General features: G+C 40.9%; 1 protein-coding gene across 2 annotated transcripts in view; it reads right to left on the bottom strand.

The window, feature by feature from the left end:
- FNIP2 (folliculin interacting protein 2) overlaps window positions 1-19,770 on the bottom strand; it is an 87,137-nt gene that overhangs the window by 42,699 nt on the left and 24,668 nt on the right. For both annotated transcript variants that reach the window (XM_074951081.1, XM_074951082.1), the window contains exons 2-3: window positions 11,564-11,690; window positions 6,013-6,147 (exon numbers count right to left, since the gene is read on the bottom strand). In XM_074951081.1, the coding sequence (XP_074807182.1) occupies window positions 6,013-6,147; window positions 11,564-11,690 (262 nt within the window). The remainder of the gene's footprint in view (window positions 1-6,012; window positions 6,148-11,563; window positions 11,691-19,770) is intronic.

The raw sequence follows: 19,770 nt of genomic DNA, 5'->3' as shown, positions 1-19,770 counted from the left end.
CGTGGACTTTTGCAGTCTATGATGATTATCCCATCCCCATGCTGTTGGGGGGAAGACTTGGCCAATCATGTGAAGCGGGCCAAGAGGGTGGGAATGGTCACCTGCAGCCAGGCTAAGCAAGCTGTCACGTCTAGCTCTGTTCCGGAAACTTCAACCAGGACCCGGTAAGAGGTGATGGACGCAGACCCCATGCCAACGTCTGCAACAGCAGTAGCGGATCCAGTCCCAGAGACCCAGACAGAGCCAGTCCCAGAACCAGAAGCAGCCGATAACCCGACACAAGAGGCTCAACTGGAGCCTGAACCCCAACCTAGTGCACCAGCGGAGAGCAGTTCACAGTCAACGGAAACAGCCCCATCCCCTACATCGCTTCCAGAGGGACCAAGCCTAGGTCCACAATCCAATGAGGAACTGATGTCTCCAGCATCAAGGGAACAGTTCCAGACCGAACAGGAAGCAGATGAAAGCCTCCAGAGAGCTTGGACGGCGGCACGGAGCAACCCACCGCCTCTCAGCTCTTCTAATTGATCCAGGTTTGTTGTAGAAAGAGGACTTTTATACAAGGAAACTCTTTCTGGTGGACATCAGGAAGACTGGAATCCTCAGAGACAGTTTGTAGTTCCAACTAAGTACCGGGTAAAGCTCTTGAGATTAGCCCACGATCATCCTAGTGGCCATGCTGGGGTGAACAGGACCAAAGACTGTTTGGGGAGGTCATTCTGCTGGGAGGAAATGGGCAAGGATGTCTCTACCTATGTCCGGTCTTGTGAGATATGCCAAAGAATGGGAAAACTCCAAGACCAGGTCAAAACCCCTCTCCAGCCACTCCCCATCATTGAGGTTCCATTTCAGCGAGTAGCTGTGGATATTCTGGGTCCTTTTCCAAAAAAGACACCCAGAGGAAAGCAGTACATACTGACTTTCATGGATTTTGCCACCCGACGGCCGGAAGCAGTAGCTCTAAGCAACACCAGGGCTAAAAGTGTGTGCCAGGCACTAGCAGACATTTTTGCCAGGGTAGGTTGGCCCTCCGACATCCTCACAGATGCAGGAACTAATTTCCTGGCAGGAACTATGGAAAGCCTTTGGGAAGCTCATGGGGTGAATCACTTGGTTGCCACCCCTTACCATCATCAAACAAATGGCCTGGTGGAGCAATTTAATGGGACTTGGGGGCCATGATATGTAAATTCGTAAATGAGCACTCCAATGATTGGGACGTAGTGTTGCAGCAGTTGCTCTTTGCCTACAGAGCTGTACCACATCCCAGTTTAGGGTTTTCACCATTTGAACTTGTATATGGCCGCGAGGTTAAGGGACCATTACAGCTGGTGAAGCAGCAATGGGAGAGGTTTACATCGTCTCCAGGAACTAACATTCTGGACTTTGTAACCAACCTACAAAACACCCTCCGAACCTCTTTAGCCCTTGCTAAAGAAAACCTAAAGGATGCTCTAAAAGAGCAAAAAGCCTGGTATGATAAACATGCCAGAGTGCGTTCCTTCAAAGTAGGGGACTAGGTCATGGTCTTAAAGGCGCTCCAGGCCCATAAAATGGAAGCATCGTGGGAAGGGCCGTTCACGGTCCAGGAGCGCCTGGGAGCTGTTAATTATCTCATAGCATTCCCCACCTCCAACCGAAAGCCTAAGGTGTACCATATTAATTCTCTAAAGCCCTTTTATTCCAGAGAATTAAAAGGTTTGTCAGTTTACAGCCCAGGGAGGAGATGACGCTGAGTGGCCTGAAGGTGTCTACTACGAAGGGAAAAGTGCTGGTGGCGTGGAAGAGGTGAACCTCTCCATGATCCTTGGGCGTATGCAGCGACAGCAGATCAAGGAGCTGTGCACTAGCTACGCGCCGACGTTCTCAGCCACCCCAGGACTGACTGAACGGGCATACCACTCCATTGACACAGGTAATGCTCACCCAATTCGAGCCCAACCTTACCAGGTGTCTCCTCAAGCTAAAACTGCTATAGAACAGGAGATCCAGGATATGCTACAGATGGGGGTAATCTGCCCCTCTGGCAGTGCATGGGCATCTCCAGTGGTTCTAGTTCCCAAACCAGATGGGGAGATATGTTTCTGCGTGGACTACCATAAGTTAAATGCTGTAACTCGCCCAGACAACTATCCAATGCCACGCACAGATGAACTATTAAGAGAAACTGGAATGGGCCCAGTTCATCTCTGCCTTGGACTCTAGGAGCACTACAGTGGCTTCATACTGCCACGGGAAACAACAAAGAACTTATTCGGTGGAGTTTAGCTCTCCAAGATTTTGGGTACTCAAGGGGTACTGGCAGGTACCTCTAGATGAGTCCGCCAAGGAAAGGTCAGCCTTCACCACACATTTCGGGCTGTATGAATTTAATGTACTCCCTTTCGGGCTGCGGAATGTACCCGCCACCTTCCAAAGACTTGTAGATGGTCTCCTAGCAGGATTGGGAGAATATGCAGTCGCCTACCTTGACAATGTGGCCATATTTTCGGATTCCTGGGCAGAATACCTAGAACATCTACAAAAAGTCTTTGAGCGCATAAGGGAGGCAGGACTAACTGTTAAGGCTAAGAAGTGTCAAATAGGCCTAAACAGAGTGACTTACCTTGGACACCAGGTGGGTCAAGGAACTATCAACCCCCTACAGGCCAAAGTGGATGCTATCCAAAAGTGGCCTGTCCCAAAGTCAAAGAAACAGGTCCAATCCTTCTTAGGCTTGGCTGGTTATTACAGACGATTTGTATGGCAATACAGCCAAATCGCCACCCCATTGACAGACCTAACCAAAAAGAAACAGCCAAATGCCGTTCAGTGGACCGAAGAGTGTCAGAAGGCCTTTAACCAGCTTAAAGCAACACTCCTGTCTGACCCTGTACTAACGGCCCCAGACTTTGACAAACCGTTCCTAGTAACCACAGATGCGTCCGAGCGTGGTGTGGGAGCAGTTTTAATGCAGGAAAGACCGGATCAAGAATTCCACCCTGTAGCGTTTCTTAGCAAGAAGCTGTCTGAGAGGGAAAGCAACTGATCAGTCAGTGAAAAAGAATGTTACGCCATTGTCTGCGCCCTGGAAAAGCTACGCCCATATGTTTGGGGACAGCGTTTCCACCTGCAAACCAACCATGCTGCACTACAGTGGCTTCATACTGCCACGGGAAATAACAAAGAACTTATTCGGTGGAGTTTAGCTCTCCAAGATTTTGATTTTGACATCCAACACATCTCAGGAGCTTCTAACAAAGTGGTTGATGCACTCTCCTGTGAAAGTTTCCCAGAATCAATTGGTTAAAATCACCCTTGAGATGTGGAAAATATTGTTAGTCTTTATACACTTGATAGTATATTTAGAGGTGCATGTGTCTTATTAACTCTGTTTTCTCCTAGACCTCCAGGAAGAAATCACAGCCAGCATTTCACCCTCTCTGTGATTTGGGGGGGGCATATCATAAATACAAAAGAGAAGGGTAAACACCTTTAAAATCCCTCCTGGCCAGAGGAAAACCCTTTATAGGTGAAAGGGTTTAAGAAGCTAGGATAACCTTGCTGGCACCTGACCAAAATGACCAATGAGGAGACAAGATACTTTCAAAGCTGGAGGGGGGGAGAAACAAAGGTTCTCTCTGTCTGTGTGTGGTTTTTTTGTTTTTTTTTTTGCCAGGAACAGAAAAGCCTTAGAACTTAGTAAGTAATCTAGCTAGATATGCGTTAGATTCTATTTTGTTTAAATGGCTGTTAAAATAAGCTGTGCTGAATGGAATGTATGTTCCTGTTTTTGGGTCTTTTTGTAACTTAAGGTTTTGCCTAGAGGGATTCTTTATGTTTTGAATCGGATTACCCTGTAAGGTATTTACCATCCTGATTTTACATAGGTGATTGTTTTTCTTTTTCTTCAATTAAAATTCTTCTTTTAAGAACCTGATTGATTTTACCATTGTTCTTAAGATCCAAGGGCTTGGGTCTGTGTTCACCTATGCAAATTGGTGAAGATTTTTATCAGGGCTTCCCCAGGAAAGGGGGTGTAGGGTTTGGGAGGATTTTGGGGGGAAAAGATTTTTCCAAGCACGCTCTTTCCCTGTTATATATTTGTTAGACGCTTGGTGGTGGCAGCAATGAAGTCCAAGGGCAAAAAGTAAAATAGTTTGTACCTTGGGGAAGTTTTAACCTAAGCTGGTAAAAATAAGCTTAGGGGGTTTTTCATGCAGGTCCCCACATCTGTACCCTAGAGTTCAGAGTGGGGAAGGAACCTTGACAGCACCTGAGAAACTCCCATGGAGTCTTTAGGAGACTGGAAAAGTGCACAAAAGCAACAGACTTTGCTCTGTGGAATTAGCTGCCTTGTTCTGACTAAATTTAAAAAATTCAGTTACTAGGGGCCACACTAGAGAGCTTACAGGTGCAGCCGTGTTGCTGTGAACTGTCTAATGTAGCTGCTGTAAGCCAATGGGAGAGAGCTCTCCCATTAACTACTCCAGCTCCCCATGTGCAGCAGAAAGCTATGTTGGTGGGAGAAGCTCTCCCGCTGACATAGTGCTGTCCACACCAGCGCTTATGTCGGTGTAACTTATGTTGCTCAGCGGGGTGATTTATTTCCTCCCCGCCCCGAGCGGCACAAGTTATGCCAACATAAGCTGTAGGATAGACATAGCCTCAATGGCAGGCTTCTAGGGATGTTGCAGAAAAAAAAACCCAACAACAACAAAGTATGCACTTTTTAAAGAGAAATTTAACTTTAAAAAGTCACTTCCGACTTAAAGCTTTTTTTAAAGCCTACTGTTAAGGTAACACCTAAGGGTAAGTCTATGCAGCAAACAAAACTTCCATAGCAGCAAGTCTCAGAGCCTGAGTCGTCTTACTCAGATTTGCGCTATATCTATAAATAGCAGTGTGGACGTTCCTGCTCGGGCTGGAGCCTGGGCTCTGAGACCGTCCTTCCTCACCAGTTTTCAGAGCCCAGGCTCCAGCTGGAACCCAGGGTGTCTACACTGCTATTTTTAGCCTCACAGCACGAGCCTGAGTCAACTGACCCAGGTTCTGAGACTCCCTGCTGCTGCTGTTTTGTTTGGGGGGGTTTTGCTGCATAAATATACCCTAAGATTACTAGAACTGAAAGACTGAAGAAAAGGACCTCACCTATACACAAAAACTAGCACCAACTGAAGTAATTAAAAACGTTTCTAATTACATGTATAAACAAACAAGTTTTATCTAAGGCCTAATTCCCTTTGTATATTTGACAGTATTTTGTGTAGTCAACTTCACCATTTCCTCAACATGGGAAGTTCAGCACATGCATAACTGAGTGTAGGATAAGGGCCTAACTTTTTATATGGCAGTAGTCACACTGACTGTGGTATGACTAGTCATATGCTTTAAGTCGTTACAGGAACTTCACCTCAGTTTCTCCACTTTCAGGAGATCAAAACAGAAGAGAAAAGCATTTTTAAATAAACCAGGAAGATATGATTGCCATTGTGGGTTGTACAGAGGGCCATATACAGAACCTGAAAATATTTAGCCACTTTTTAGAAGCTGACCAGATTTCATATTGACGGGGTCCGTTTAAAATCTTTCCCATACTCAGCTGCGTTCAACAGCTCCTGCAGAAGTTATGAGCATTGGCTCCTGCAACAGAGGACTGAGAAAAAAACATTTTTCTAGACCAAAAATGTGGAGAACAACAGAGCACTTACATATTTTTGAAATGTCGAAGTTTAGATTATAAACTATTTTATGTAAAAGTTCAGAAAAACTGAAGAATTGTGCAATTTTAAAAACTGAACATAGGAGTGACTAAACATATATAACACTTTAAAAATAAAACAAAACACCCCTCTCCTCAACATGTGGAAGGAAAGAAATACAGTTCAGATCCCCAGCATCAGTTTCATATTTGACATACTACAAATTCTACTTAAACATTTAAGCAGACATTTGTGAATTTAACACAAAGGTATCATCTTTAGTCATTGATGCAAATCTATATATAGATCTGCATCTATGTGTTAACGTTACCTGGTACTTTGGAAGCTGGTCCTTGACATGCTGTGTACAGCCCACTGATGAACTGTGGGAAGAAATACTATTGGTCCCATTGCTTGCTTGGCAGCACTTGGCAGAAGCCTTTCCTGGAGCATCCTCTACTATTTTCTGTGTCAGAAAAGGTTGATGATGAAAGTAAGTTTAAACAAACATGAAGATTTCTGTTTCTAGCTGCACCCTAGTGATCTCAGAAGAGTTTTATTAAGAACATACTGGAGCAAAAGAATAAATTTTGAAAGATTTTATTTCTGAGTTTAAATAAATAAATAAATAAATAAATCCAAGTAACTTTGGCTTTTCAAGAGAAAGGAGAGCGATGCCCAGGAGAACAGAAGTGTAGGATTATTCTTGAACTTAAGTCTACCAATGAATTAAGTTTTTGGTTATAGAAATACATGGCACACACCGTATATAAATACTCCGCTTTTTCAGCCATCATGATCCTGGTCAAAGTAATATGTTACAAATTTATCCGCAGCAAATGGGTCTTTTTTTCCTGTGAGCATACATTTCATAGAAATCAGCAGTGAGCTGCAATCTATAACATAATTTGCTAACATTTATGCAAATAAATCTCATTTTATGAGCTGCTTTCTATGGATACTGTGTGGTCAGTCTCTTAGATTGCATGGTATTGTTTCTGCTTCACAAATTAACAGCAGATTTCTTCAACAGAAGAACAGCCAGAAAAACACAAATAGAGAATAATTGGTAGGAATATTAGAATGAATAATCCTTTATGTATAAATTTAAGAATAAACCACTGGCTGTCTGAATATTTAGTGTGTAATATTCACCTGTCAAAAACTGCATTGCCAACTCCCCAAGTTTACTCTCAACTCACTGTTTGTATTATTTGACTCGCTCTGCTACGCAGTTTTTACTACAAAAAGACTTTTAACCTTTCAACAATTGCATGCTTTTACATGGATAACATTTACCACAATGTTACTAAGAAAAGAAGCATTTAGCCCTCTTTGAATAAACTTAAAAATAGAAGTTCTTGCATGCAGAGTTGCCAATTTAAAAACAATATTTTTGTTTAAAAAACAAAAAACAAACATTCACATAAATCCCTTTTAGCTAGCCATCAAAAGGGCTAGTTTGCCTAGAATAAATGCTGGCAAAGCGTGTGTTTGGCTATATCTATGCTGGGAGTGGGGGATGTGAAATATCGTGCTCTTGTAGAAATCTCTGTGGTAGCTCTCCTCAAGCTAGCATGCTAAAAACAGTAGTGTAGCTAGGGTAGCATGAGCAACAGTGAGCAGCAGCATGGACTAACCACCTTGAGCCCACACCCCTGAGGTTCAGGCAGGTTTGTGCTCAGGATGGCTAGACCATGCTGCTGTTTGCTGCCCCAACTATTTTTAGAGGGCTAGCTCGACGACAGCTAGAGTGGGTATGTCTCTACGAACTGGGAATCACACCTCCAGCTGCAAGTGAAGACATACTCTTTGAAATTTTTTCATTCTCTTAAACTGTTAGCATTGCAACCCCCAATGCAGATAGAGGAAGAAGGATTGCTAGGAAGAGATGGGATCCACCTAATGAAGAGAGGAAACATCTTCACAGACAGGCTTGCTAACCTCGTGAGGAGGGCTTTAAACTAGGTTTACCACGGGATTGTGACCTAAGCCCTAAGAGGTAAGTGGGGTAGTGGAATACCGGGAGGAAACACAAGGAGGAGGGTGCAACAGCGGAGGCCTCCTGATTCATACTGAGAAAGTAAGGCAATCCACTAGTTATCTTAGGTGTCTGTACACGAATGCAAGAAGCCTGGGTAACAAGCGGGAAGAATTAGAAGTCCTGGCACAGTGAAGGAACTATGATGTGATTGGAACAACAGAGACTTGGTGGGGTAACTCACATGACTGGAGCACTGTCATGGATGGGTATACACTGTTAAGGAAGGACAAGCGGGGGAGAAAAGGTGGAGGTGAAAAGGCAGGCAGAGGAGACAGGTAGAGGAGACAAGGTGCACTGTATGTAAGAGAGTGGTATGATTGCTCAGAGCTCCAGTATGAAACTGGAGAAAAGCCTGTTGAGAGTCTTTGGGTAAAGTTTAGAGGTGAGAGCAACAAGGGTGATGTCGTGGTGGGATTCTGCTATAGACCACCAGACCAGGAGGATGAGGTAGACAAGGCTTTCTTCGGACTACTAACAGAAGTTTCCAGATCACAGGCCCTGGTTCTCATGGGGAACTTCAATCACCCTGACATCTGCTGGGAGAGCAATACCGCAGTGCACAGACAATCCAGGAAGTTTTTGGAGAGTGTTGGGAACAACTTCGTGGTGCAAGTGCTGGAGGACCCACCTAGAGACCATGCTTCTCTTGACCTGATGCTCACAAACAGGGAAGAACTGGTAGGGGAAGTAGAAGTGGGTGGCAAGTGGGCGGCAAGTGGGCAGCAGTGACCATGAGAGAGTCCAGCGGAGGGCAACAAAAATTATTAGGGGGCTGGGGCACATGACTTACGGGGAGAGGCTGAGGGAACTGGGGTTATTTAGTCTGCGAAAGAGAAGAGTGAGGGGGGGGATTTGATAGCAGCCTTCAACTACCTGAAGGGGGTTCCAAAGACGATGGAGCTTGGCTGTTCTCAGTGGTGGCAGATATTAGGAAACACTATTTCACTAGGAGGGTAGTGAAGCACTGGAATGGGTTACCTAGGGAGGTGGTGGAATCTCCTTCCTTAGAGGTTTTTAAGGCCTGGCTTGACAAAGCCCTAGCTGGGATGATTTAATTGGGGATCGGTCCTGCTTTGAGCAGGGGGTTGGACTAGATGACCTCCTGAGGTCTCTTCCAACCCTGATATTCTATGATTCTATAATAAGACATCTCAATCTGGACTTCATTGTATTGGGTACTATACTCAAATACTAATGAATCAACAATCTCTGGCACTGCATACATTTAAAAAATGCCAGTGGTGTAACTACATTAATGCACACATGCTTCACTGGTGCAAAGCAGGATTAAGTTGCATCTGTGTAAACTTTGCTTTATACTGATACACTAGGAGTTTGCACTGACATAGCTCTAAAACCAAGAAAATGGGAATTTAAGACATGCTCTTGGGTGGGGCTCGGAGGGAGATGGCAGAGACAATCCAGTAGCGCTCTCAAATTCTAGAGAGCAGAAATGGGTTTGACTATAGCAGCGGCACAAGCCAGCCCTCTAACTATCAATTATAAAACTAACCAGACACGTGTAGAGGATTTTGTTGTTTTTTCTACATGCGGCTAACTGGTCTTTCATATTTTACCACATATTTGCATTCCTTTTGTGCAGCTTTTGCTTGACACCGCATATATGTAACTGCTGTTTATCTAATTCCCAATGTGACTGTCATTAGGCAGTTATAAATGCACAAATGTTAGTAGTCATGTGCTTGACACAAGCTATTGACAAAAACAGCCTTAATATTAAAAAAGTGTTCCACTCTATGCCACCCACAGAAATAACTAGAATGAAACACATTAAATATACTACAGCACGATTAACCATACTTTTCAATACCCTTGTTAATAGCATGACCAGACAGCAAGTGTGAAAAATCGGGACAGGGGTGGGGGGTAATAGGAGCCTATATAAGAAAAAGACCCAAAAATCGGGACATCTGGTCACCCTACTTGTTAATAGAAGATAATCTGCCTAGTTCCCCAGATAAGCAGATTTAAAGGTAAAACTGCCTTAAATCTATCCTATTTGTTTATATGAAGGGGAGAAGCTCCCTAATTCTTTGCTCATTCGGGGCTTGATCCTGTTCTAAACTGAAGTCAAAAGAAGCCGGTCATTGACAAATAGCTGCAGGGTTGGGCCCTAGCCTGGAAGTCTGGAAAATGCCGGTGCACCAAGTGTTAACTAGAGCATCTCAACGCCATACATAGTTTCTGATTTGCAATTCTGAATATTTAACTTTAAATGGCTATTTCAGTGTCTGGTATGAAAATAAGGTGGTATGTCCTATTTGTTATAGGATATTTTTGAAAACAATGGAGAATCTCTCTCTCTAAGAACATTATTTTAAATGGAGATTTATACTTTATAAATTACCCTTTTTGTTTAAAATGTTTATGTCTTTAAGAGGAGCAAAACTTTTTTATATAGTTGTAAATATACCTTCCCATTCTTCTGAAGCAAATGCAACATTGTGAAATCAACCCCTTGGATATATAGCACTGACCTTGATATTGGGGCTCATAACAGAAAAAAAGGGATTAATATAGGCCACACTGACCTATTTACCCTCATAAGTAGATGATCAGTCATGATCATCATGTGTGCCTTACTAATGTGGGTTAAGCCAACATGTGATACTCGTGCAGCTTAATTTAAATACAGTTTCAGATGGCTGTGTTTAAACTTTTTCATGAGAGCCATTTCCACAAAGCACTGCTATTTAAAGTGTACATTATAGCTAGTAATTACACACTGACTGTACCAGTCAACACATTCTGGTCAACAGTGTTAGCTGTAATTTGAAATCTATCCAATAAAACTGTTTTATAACAAAATGGAGTTTCGGGGTAGGTCTATGCTTAACATGCTGCAGCTTCTCCTGTCGGCGTAGTTAATCCACCTCTGTGAGAAGCCCTCACATCAACATAGCACTGTCTACACTGCGGGTTAGGTCAGTGAAACTGCGTTGCTCAGGAGTGTGGGTTTTTCAAACCCCTGAGTGATGTAGTTATATTGATGTAAATTTATAGTGTAGGCCTAGCCTCAGAACTGTAACTGAGTAGAAGAAAAGTACAGCTAACAAGGAAGACATACTCTATGTATCACTTTTGTCGTCTTAATGTCAACTGGACACATTAGAATACCGTTTAAGTGCAGCCTTGTAGATCCAGATACTGGCAGAGATCATGCCACACCTTAATTGTACATTTCCTTGTTTTCGCTGGTTTGTCTCACAACATTCAAAATTATGTATTGTCTGCTATTGTCTCAGTCACATGCACATACTCGACTTTACAAAGAGTAACAAAAATGGAGTGGTGACAATTTAAAAAAAAAAAAAAAAAAAAAAAGACAGTGACTTTATTGTTTTAACTAAAGAGCTCCAAAGGGAAGATAAGTGCATCTGAACACATGCCAGCTCCCAGTGAAACAAGCAGACATCTCTGTGCAACTTGTGTGCAAGAATCAGGCCTAAGAAATGAAAAATGATCAGCTTCAACATATACAAAAGTTGACTATGTCAGAAAAATACTAAATTAAAAAAGGATCAAGTCCATTCAGCAATGCCTATGAGCAGGGCCTATATTGTTTTATATCAGTCACCATATTTTTTTTTTTTTTTTAAAAAGGCAGTAAGCTAGAATGTGTTATTTTAGGCTTTTCGAATGTAGCTGTAACAGGTGTGTCCTGAAAATTTCAAAAAAGTTTTCACCTACAACAAATGCAGCAAAAACTTCCAAAATAAGAAATGCAGAAATTAGCATTGTTTTTTTTAAATTATTTCCATTTGGGGCCAGAGAACAAAAAAGAATCAAAGGACAGACGCATATTAGTGTTTCATACCTGAGCTGCTGCCTCATCAACTTTGCGGACTGCTTTGGAATCAAACAAGACCTGTCTGCCTCTTCTCTCACAATCCTGGTAAACTATCAGGCGGATTTCATTCAAGTCAAACTCTGAACAGGACCAGCTGCGGATTGCAAATACAGTCAGAAGTTATGTTATCATCTCACCAGAGAGCTAACGGACTTGAATAAGTGAAGGAAGTATGTACCATCATTTGGGTCTTTTGCACAGTGGTGGCAGAAACCAAATTGCAAAAAGAAAAGGAGTACTTGTGGCACCTTAGAGACTAACCGATTTATTTGAGCATAAGCTTTCGTGAGCTACAGCTCACTTCATCGAATGCATACTGTGGAAAGTACAGAAGACGTTTTTACACACACAAACCATGAAAAAATGGGTGATTATCACTACAAAAGGTTTTCTCTCCCCCCACCCCCCTCTCCTGCTGGTAATAGCTTATGTAAAGTGATCACTCTCCTTACAATGTGTATGATAATCAAGGTGGGCCATTTCCAGCACAAATCCAGGTTTTCTCCCCCCACCCCCGCACACACAGAAACCCACTCTCCTGTTGGTAACCAAATTGAAATTTCAACAGCATCTGAAGAAGATTTCATGAAAGTGCTGAGTGAGCACCCATGTTTTGACAATGAAAAAGCCATGTTATTACAACCAAGTACATTTAGGGAGGCAGTGCAGTTATAGTGGAAACAGCGCAGTCTTCCCTGCAAGGATTTTTAAAATCCCTCTTCATTGACTGCTGTGCTATTTATGTATTGTCAGAGCTGAATTATCCTCATACACTAAAGGAAGACTCTAAAAGAGGGAAGTCCTTTCAAGGCAGTAATATTTCCTGTGGTATTAAAAAAACCTAAGAGCTAAAAACTATGCCACCAGCACTAAAAGGAAATTAACAGAGTAAAAACATGAATAAGGATGTGGCAACCAGGGTCCTCAAAACCCAGATAGCTACCACAAGCACGGGAGCTTTAAACTCCTTTTGAAGAGGGGAGGAGACACCCCGAAAGGCCATAAGTCAAGTACTTAACAACTGCATGAAGGGAAAAAATGTGAACAAAAATGGTTTTGTAATTAAAAAAGATCAACAGTAGTGCAATGGTCACATTGGAAGGTAAAAGTAGACATTTTAAGGTAGACCCTTTCCAAGGTACCAGAACCCACACTTTTAAAAACAGCACTGAACGTGCATACTTTTACAAATCATGGTTGGGTTCAGCAGGTTTTTCCACCGTGTGCGATCCTTACTTTTGGAGCTTTGCTATCAGAAACGTGGAGGCCCTCAACTGATTGTTGACTGAAATCTAAACGTTTATCTCAAATAAGCATGTGACACAGTCAAACTATTTTTGTCCAAAGTGCAGCAGAACTAAATATTTGTCTCTATTTAAAACATAGTACCGTAGTAAAGGACCCAAGGTTTTTGCATAGGTTTTACCCACAAAAACCAAACAAGTCCCTCTTCCTTCTGTTCCTTATATTAACATATTAAAGGCCCAGTTTTAAATTCACATGAACTAATAAAATTCCAGGGGTAGATCTTAGAAACTAAGTGAACAAGTTACACCATACAAACAAAAAGCATTTTCACTAATGCCAGAATATAAACTAGCGATTTAAACACATTTGTTGTATTCCATTAAAAGTTACCTGAACCTGTGCATCAGAAACTGATTTTTGTCAAAAATGTAACACTCATTTGGAGACTATACATAAATATACCACAATCAGACACAGCAATAACTGTGTAGTAGGGTGAAGGAATGCATATGGCTGATAACTGCACTGACACCAAGACAAGAACTCTTTGTGCTAGTCGTTAGGATACCAATAATGAAACCTATGTATAATTAACAAGTCTCAGTAATGCTTAAAAACTTGCTAGGCCTTGAATCTGTAAGCTCTGACAGTCAAACCTCTAGGGTTCAAGGAGGTTGCAAACTCTGTGCCCTCAGCCGAGGTTAACCCTCTTACATTAAGAGCACACGGTTACAGGCATTCTGATTTCAGAATGACTACTATGGAGAATTATTGATATTTTATGCTTTTTTCAAAGCTCAAATCTCATAAGTGAAAAAAAGATTTAAGATTAGAAATAGGACACCTTCTTATATTGATTTACTGGTTTTCGACTTTATTCAAAAAATCCTACCACTCTACCAGAAGCACAATCCAAGTGTGAATAAATTAAGTTGTCACAGACATGATTGGTTTGCTAAATATGTGAAATCAGAGACTATACTCCATTCAATAAAATCTTTAGAAACAACAGGTCATGGATATGGTAACGATGCTCACTCTGCAATATGGTAACACCCTGTTAAACAGAGAGATCTGAGGACTATATTGCTGTATATCTTTAAACAAAAGCTCACTGCTATAATGATCATGCTTTCCTTTTTGATACACACCTATCAACAATTTGTACAAGTACTATAACTTCCTAACTAAAAAGAGTAAAAAAAAAAAAAACCCACCACATTTCTTTGCAAATAATTCTCTCCTCAGAGCACTTTCCCCTTCATCTTAGTTGAAAGCTTCTCTTCCTTCACTTTCCCCATGCATCACTGTAATTTCTTGTTACATTATTTATGTAGTTTTGATTAAGCTCTTCAGGGCAAGGCATGTCTGTCAAGCACTATGCACATTTATGGCATTAATAAATCATAATAGGAAAAACTATTTACAAATTAGACAAGTTCTCAGACAGGAAACTCATATTGAGTTAAGGACGTAAAATATCCATTAACATTTGTTGTTTCCCCTTTTTGAAAGTCAGGAAGGCAACCAAAAGAAAGAGACTACTGCAGTCCAAATCTTCTACACTCAGTAACCACAACACTAACCTTAGCTATGCTCCATTGATGCAGATTACCACCCTGAGTCTAACTTTTGGCTATTGCCCAGACACCCACCATTCAAGACATAACTCAGCATAGCCGTCTGTTAACGTCAAACCCACCTGCTCACCAATCAGAGACTAGAGATTTGGCAACCACCTTCCCCACCCCTTTTTTTTCGGTAGTATAAACCAGAAACCACTTCTACATGCAGTCAACACAAAACCCTTTTCTAGTCACCCACTCATGTAGGGTAAATAAGGTATCCAGTTCCTAAAGACCTCATGAAGGCTGGCCTGAGATCATATTTCCCATATCCTACTTTAGGCCCCCTAACCTCCACTACTTTCACACATCCTTGCAGAATAGGCCTGGATCTCTAAATAACTGAGGAAGGCTGGAAGAATGGGTGCAGGCTATATCATGCTGTAATATTCCTCATTTTACATTCATATATTCAAGCAGGGAAGATTTAGTTTCATTCATTCAGCAAGGGCTGGGATTCTCCCACTAGTAAGGAGGACAGATAAAGGTAATGGGGGAGAGTTAAGGTTGATGCAGGACTCACTCTTATATTAATGTTTCATGAGTTAGAGCACTCAATCTACAGAAAAACGTGAAAGTTAAAAAAAACAGTCTAAAAGTGATATGAGTGAAAAGTTGTTTACAATCTTAATTTTGTATTAAAAACATGTTTCAAGTAATAGCATTGTTCTCCTCTGAAAATCCCTCCCTGCAATTTCAACTGTAAGCAGTTTTCTTTACTTCTTTTCCCAAACTGTTGTATAATCAAATGCAACAGGGCTTAAACAATCATTGGTGCATCTGATGGGGAGGAAGGTGGAGCGGGGCAAGACATTCCTTCCTAGTCTCTCAGGCAGTCAGCCTACACCTTAGAGTATGGAGGTTTAATTATCTTTCTTAGGTTACATAATAGTTTTCACCTTACATACTGTAAAAAAGTGTTAGTCTCTAAGGTGCCACAAGAACTCGTTTTTACATAAATTGTATAGCTCATGTAAGAAGCTGGAACAACAGATGTGCACTGAAATCTTCTGTCCACAGAGCAGCATAGGTAGCAAAAATGCAAGCTTCTCCATACCAGGCAACGTGCTGAGGTGATGTGCCTCAGCTCTGACTTGGATGGACCATATCTAGGGGACAAGAGTACAGCTGTTTTTAATAGACATTTTAGTTTATCATGTTGCATAACAGAATGTCGAGGCCACATTGATTTCCTACACAGAGTGCCTTTGGAATAGGAATTTTCCTGACTAGGCTCTACTGAAAGGGGAAAAAAAAAAAGTATATCCCACAAATAAACAAACCACTAGAAAACAAGAAGTTCATACAATTTCTTTGCTGCTTTAACTTGTCTTCTGTTAAAGGGCCCAATCTTGCAAAGAGCTGAACATCCTCAACTCCTACTGATTTTAACAGGAAAGGAGGAAGACACCACCATGGAAGACCAGGCTTAATTGCCCTCTCCCATGAACAGGCCAGAGTCAAACAAATAGCTGTTTTGTTTCTAAAGTACTTTAACTTGCTCTTCATGTTTTATCTTGATTCTTTGGACTATTTATTATGTGTTTTCCTAAGTGTACTTTGTTCCAATCCACTGGTATTGCTTAGGCAGGACTTCCAGGTTTGAAAAGGATGCTTCTTTAGCCCTAACCAACTCAAAGAGTTTGATGTTCCTTTCTAATGTTTTTGTTGGCTGGGGTTTTTTTGGGGGGCGGGGGGCTGTCTGCAGTTAAAATAAACCATCTGCTCCTCTAACACAACATTGTTAGATTGCAAGAGGCTCTGATACCAAGGCAATAGGTATTATATGCATGTCTAAGACCACAAAATGATGCTGAAGGCTGTTTTGCTACTAACGATTTTCCTCACTTTTAATGTGTTTTTTACACACACACACACACACACACACACACTGCTTTCAAGAGGTAGGAGTACTAGACAAGCACTAAGTTTTTTGTTTTTAAGTCTGCCCTTTCAAAGATAGTCACAGTGTTATCATTAGGGGAGTTAACCTGTATGCAATCAAACCTATTTGGCTCTGCTCACTGTTACGCAGTGGAAATCCTACACACCTCACGTATGCTAAAAACTACAACCACTCCACCTCCTGCAGTCCAGACTTCGTCCCTAGTTTCTCGCCCACTGCCTATCGAGATTCATTACAGGCTCCAGTTCAAAAGTGAACCAAGGAGGAAATCAAAACAGCCCATGGATTTGCCTCAATTTACCTCATGCATTTGGTCTCTTTTTCCAATTCCATCCCTGTTCATTTATAGCTTGCCTCCTCAATTCCTTTCCACATTCTTTCAGAAATCACAGTGCTAATTTGCTGAAAGGGGGACCCAAACTCCTTTAAACAAACAAACAAAAATGGAATCTATACATGTTTGATTTTAAATTAAATGTAAAGCTCCTGAAAAGCGCCAAGTTGGCTGCTTTATTTACCCAAAAAACAGGGATAGCATGGCCAGGAGCAGTGTAGACTTCCCCATACTGCCCCACCTATTTTAAATGACCAAAGACTCACATTCAGGTAGCAAGGCAACAGTTTTTGGCCAAGAATGAACGGAGTTGAATTTCAGCTCTATATTCTGTTATCAGCCTGCTGAGGTACTGTGTCCAGTTTCCCTATCCCAGCTATGCTGCACACCAAAAGCAATTAGAATCAATTTGAACTGATAATTTTTAACTCCAGACATTAGCCCGTTAAGAAAATGTTACTTAAGCTTCTGTCAAGCAGATCTCAAATCTTGCATGAGAAGGGACTGCACTGCTTACACAGAATATGCTGAACTGAAAGAGGGAACTTCAGAGAATGCCTCTCAAGTCTATTCCACATTGTAATATTCTGAATTACACCAGGGAAAGGAAGGGGGGGGGGGGAGAATATTTCTTGAACGATCCAGTTTCACACTACAGAAGTGATCCATCCATGATCATAATAAGATCAGATGTCATTCAAATACACATGGAAAACAATACATGGACAACATCCAGTAGTGTCAAATCCTTGTGGAATCCATCACAAGGCACAAGATTCTCACATGACTAGCAATTTTTCTTCCCCCTTCACAAAAACACATAGCTGTATTTCCATCCTGTATTGTCTAGGCTGTTTCATATAATGCACAGCTCCAATACCATGGTGTCTGATGTCAATCATTTCCTACACTTAATGTGCCTTGGAGTCACACACACACAGCTTTGTGCTTAATTGCATTTGATATACACTAGTAATGTTTATATTTAATGTAACTATCAATTGACCAATTTCACCCTTGTTACGAAAGGCAATTTTATGCTCATCTTCACATAAGAGAATTTCCCCCACAACTATAATGACATTTGGCATTGCAGGAATGGTGTACGGTTAGTCCATGTAAATTATAGCGAACTTCTGCTTTGGTGAGTTATCCTCTGATGTTTAAAGCAAGTCTATTTTGTTTAAGGGTTTGGTGGAAGAGAAAAACCTACCCACTCCTGCATCACTAATTTCTAAATTGTAGTGGAAAAAATATTCAAAATAGAGAATTTATACTTTTTTCTGAAGTCCTAACAGCATGCTTAAGGGTAATTTCTAGTTTTCTATTTGCAACAAACTAAAAAAGTTCTATTAGTCCATTTCAAACCCATTTACAACACAGAAATACTTAGGAAACGGTGATGCTTAAATCAATTTTAAAATACGTTTTCAGTTCCTCTTTAACAGCAAAGCGTAATACAATCAGGGATCGCTTCAGTAGCTAAATCTGTGTGTGCTCAATTGGAAAATGCAAAGTAGCTATTTTTTGTTGTTGTTTTGTTCAGTTTTAATTGTTCTCTTTATTAACACCAGGTCCAGCTGTTTGCAATTACCTAGCTGCTGAACGGCACAGACATTATACAAGATCCACCAAGTATTATGACTATTTTCTGATACCTGTCTAATATGATATTGAGTTAACTTTAAGACAGTTGGAACCAAACAAAATAGAGGAGCTGTGATATGCAAAGAGTACACTAGGGTAAACTTCAGGCAAATTAAAAACTGACAGTGGTAAGCAGGAGCAGATCACTCCAGTGTATGGAAAGATGCCAGAACTAAGAATTTTAGCAAAACAATTTCTATGTTCACATGGTTCTCATAGCTTTTCTATAGTTAATATGAGGCTGGCACTCTTCAATATCTGTTTGTGGTAACAAGTCATCCACTCAGGAAAATGAAGGACATGCTTAGAATCTTTTTTTTTTTTTTTAAACTAAAAGCTGGTTTGTTCAGAGTGTTTCACCAGGTTTCTTATTAGCATCAGGTAAAAATGCTAATGCTAAAAATCCTTCACTCTCCCCAAAATAGTGGCAAAGCTGCTTCCTTAAACTTATTCAGATGTCTTCTGCTATACATGAGAGGATAACTTGGATATAAGGTGACCTCTTTTGCTTAGGGGAAAATTTAAATTATATTTGCTTTTCACAAGCCTCGATTTGATTTCTTGATGTAGCACTTACTTACTATATTATTTTCCATGTATGCATTGCTATACACTGAAGGACAGGATTTTTTTTTTTTAAATGAACTAGAAGAGCATTCCCAGTTGCTTTAGAAAATGTAAAGATAGCTGAAGTGATTCTGAAGATATTAAACAGTTTGAGATACCAATTAAATTCTGCATATTTATTTTAATATTGATCACGTTAAAAATTGAAAAATTCACCCCTTACTGCACTCCAAATCATCATCAGAAAGCTGCAAATACTCAGAAGCCTTAAACAGCATATTGTTCTCAGATCATCCATTTTTGCAGGGGTCAACAGAACTCTGATCTCAACAAACAAAGCTTGCAGCTTACCTTCATAATAGCCAGATGTATATTCTGAGATCTATGCATATACTCCAGCTGAACAGCAATTCATTTGTTTAGATTTGAGAAGTATTTCAATTTGCTTTAAAAACATTATTTTGAGAAGGTACAAACTGATGTTTCAGTGCAGCAAATACTGAACAAGCTGTTGGGCTAGTGATGTCTTCTTAACCTATTTCAACTATACTCAATAAGGTAATTTTTACTTTTAAACCCAGGATGGAGGGGAGAGAGTAACAGAGTTTTGTTGCACGGTAGTGTAAGAAAACAATACAACTTGGAACTGCTTCATAGCTTTCACTCAAGAGTTTTATTAATTGAATAAAAACATCACTAAGAAGTTATAGCAGGACAGTAACCAAACTCAGTATTAATTTATGGCCTGATCTTGGGATTTGTTCCTGGAGATGTTCAGCAACTGAAGCAAACGTCCCCTCATTTCATCCCTTTCTCCCCCCATCCCCTGCAAAATGTTCCTGATTGA

This window comes from Natator depressus, chromosome 4, assembly GCF_965152275.1.
Source record: "Natator depressus isolate rNatDep1 chromosome 4, rNatDep2.hap1, whole genome shotgun sequence".
NCBI lineage: Eukaryota > Metazoa > Chordata > Testudines > Cheloniidae > Natator > Natator depressus.
This window is presented reverse-complemented; position numbering and strand designations above follow the sequence as displayed.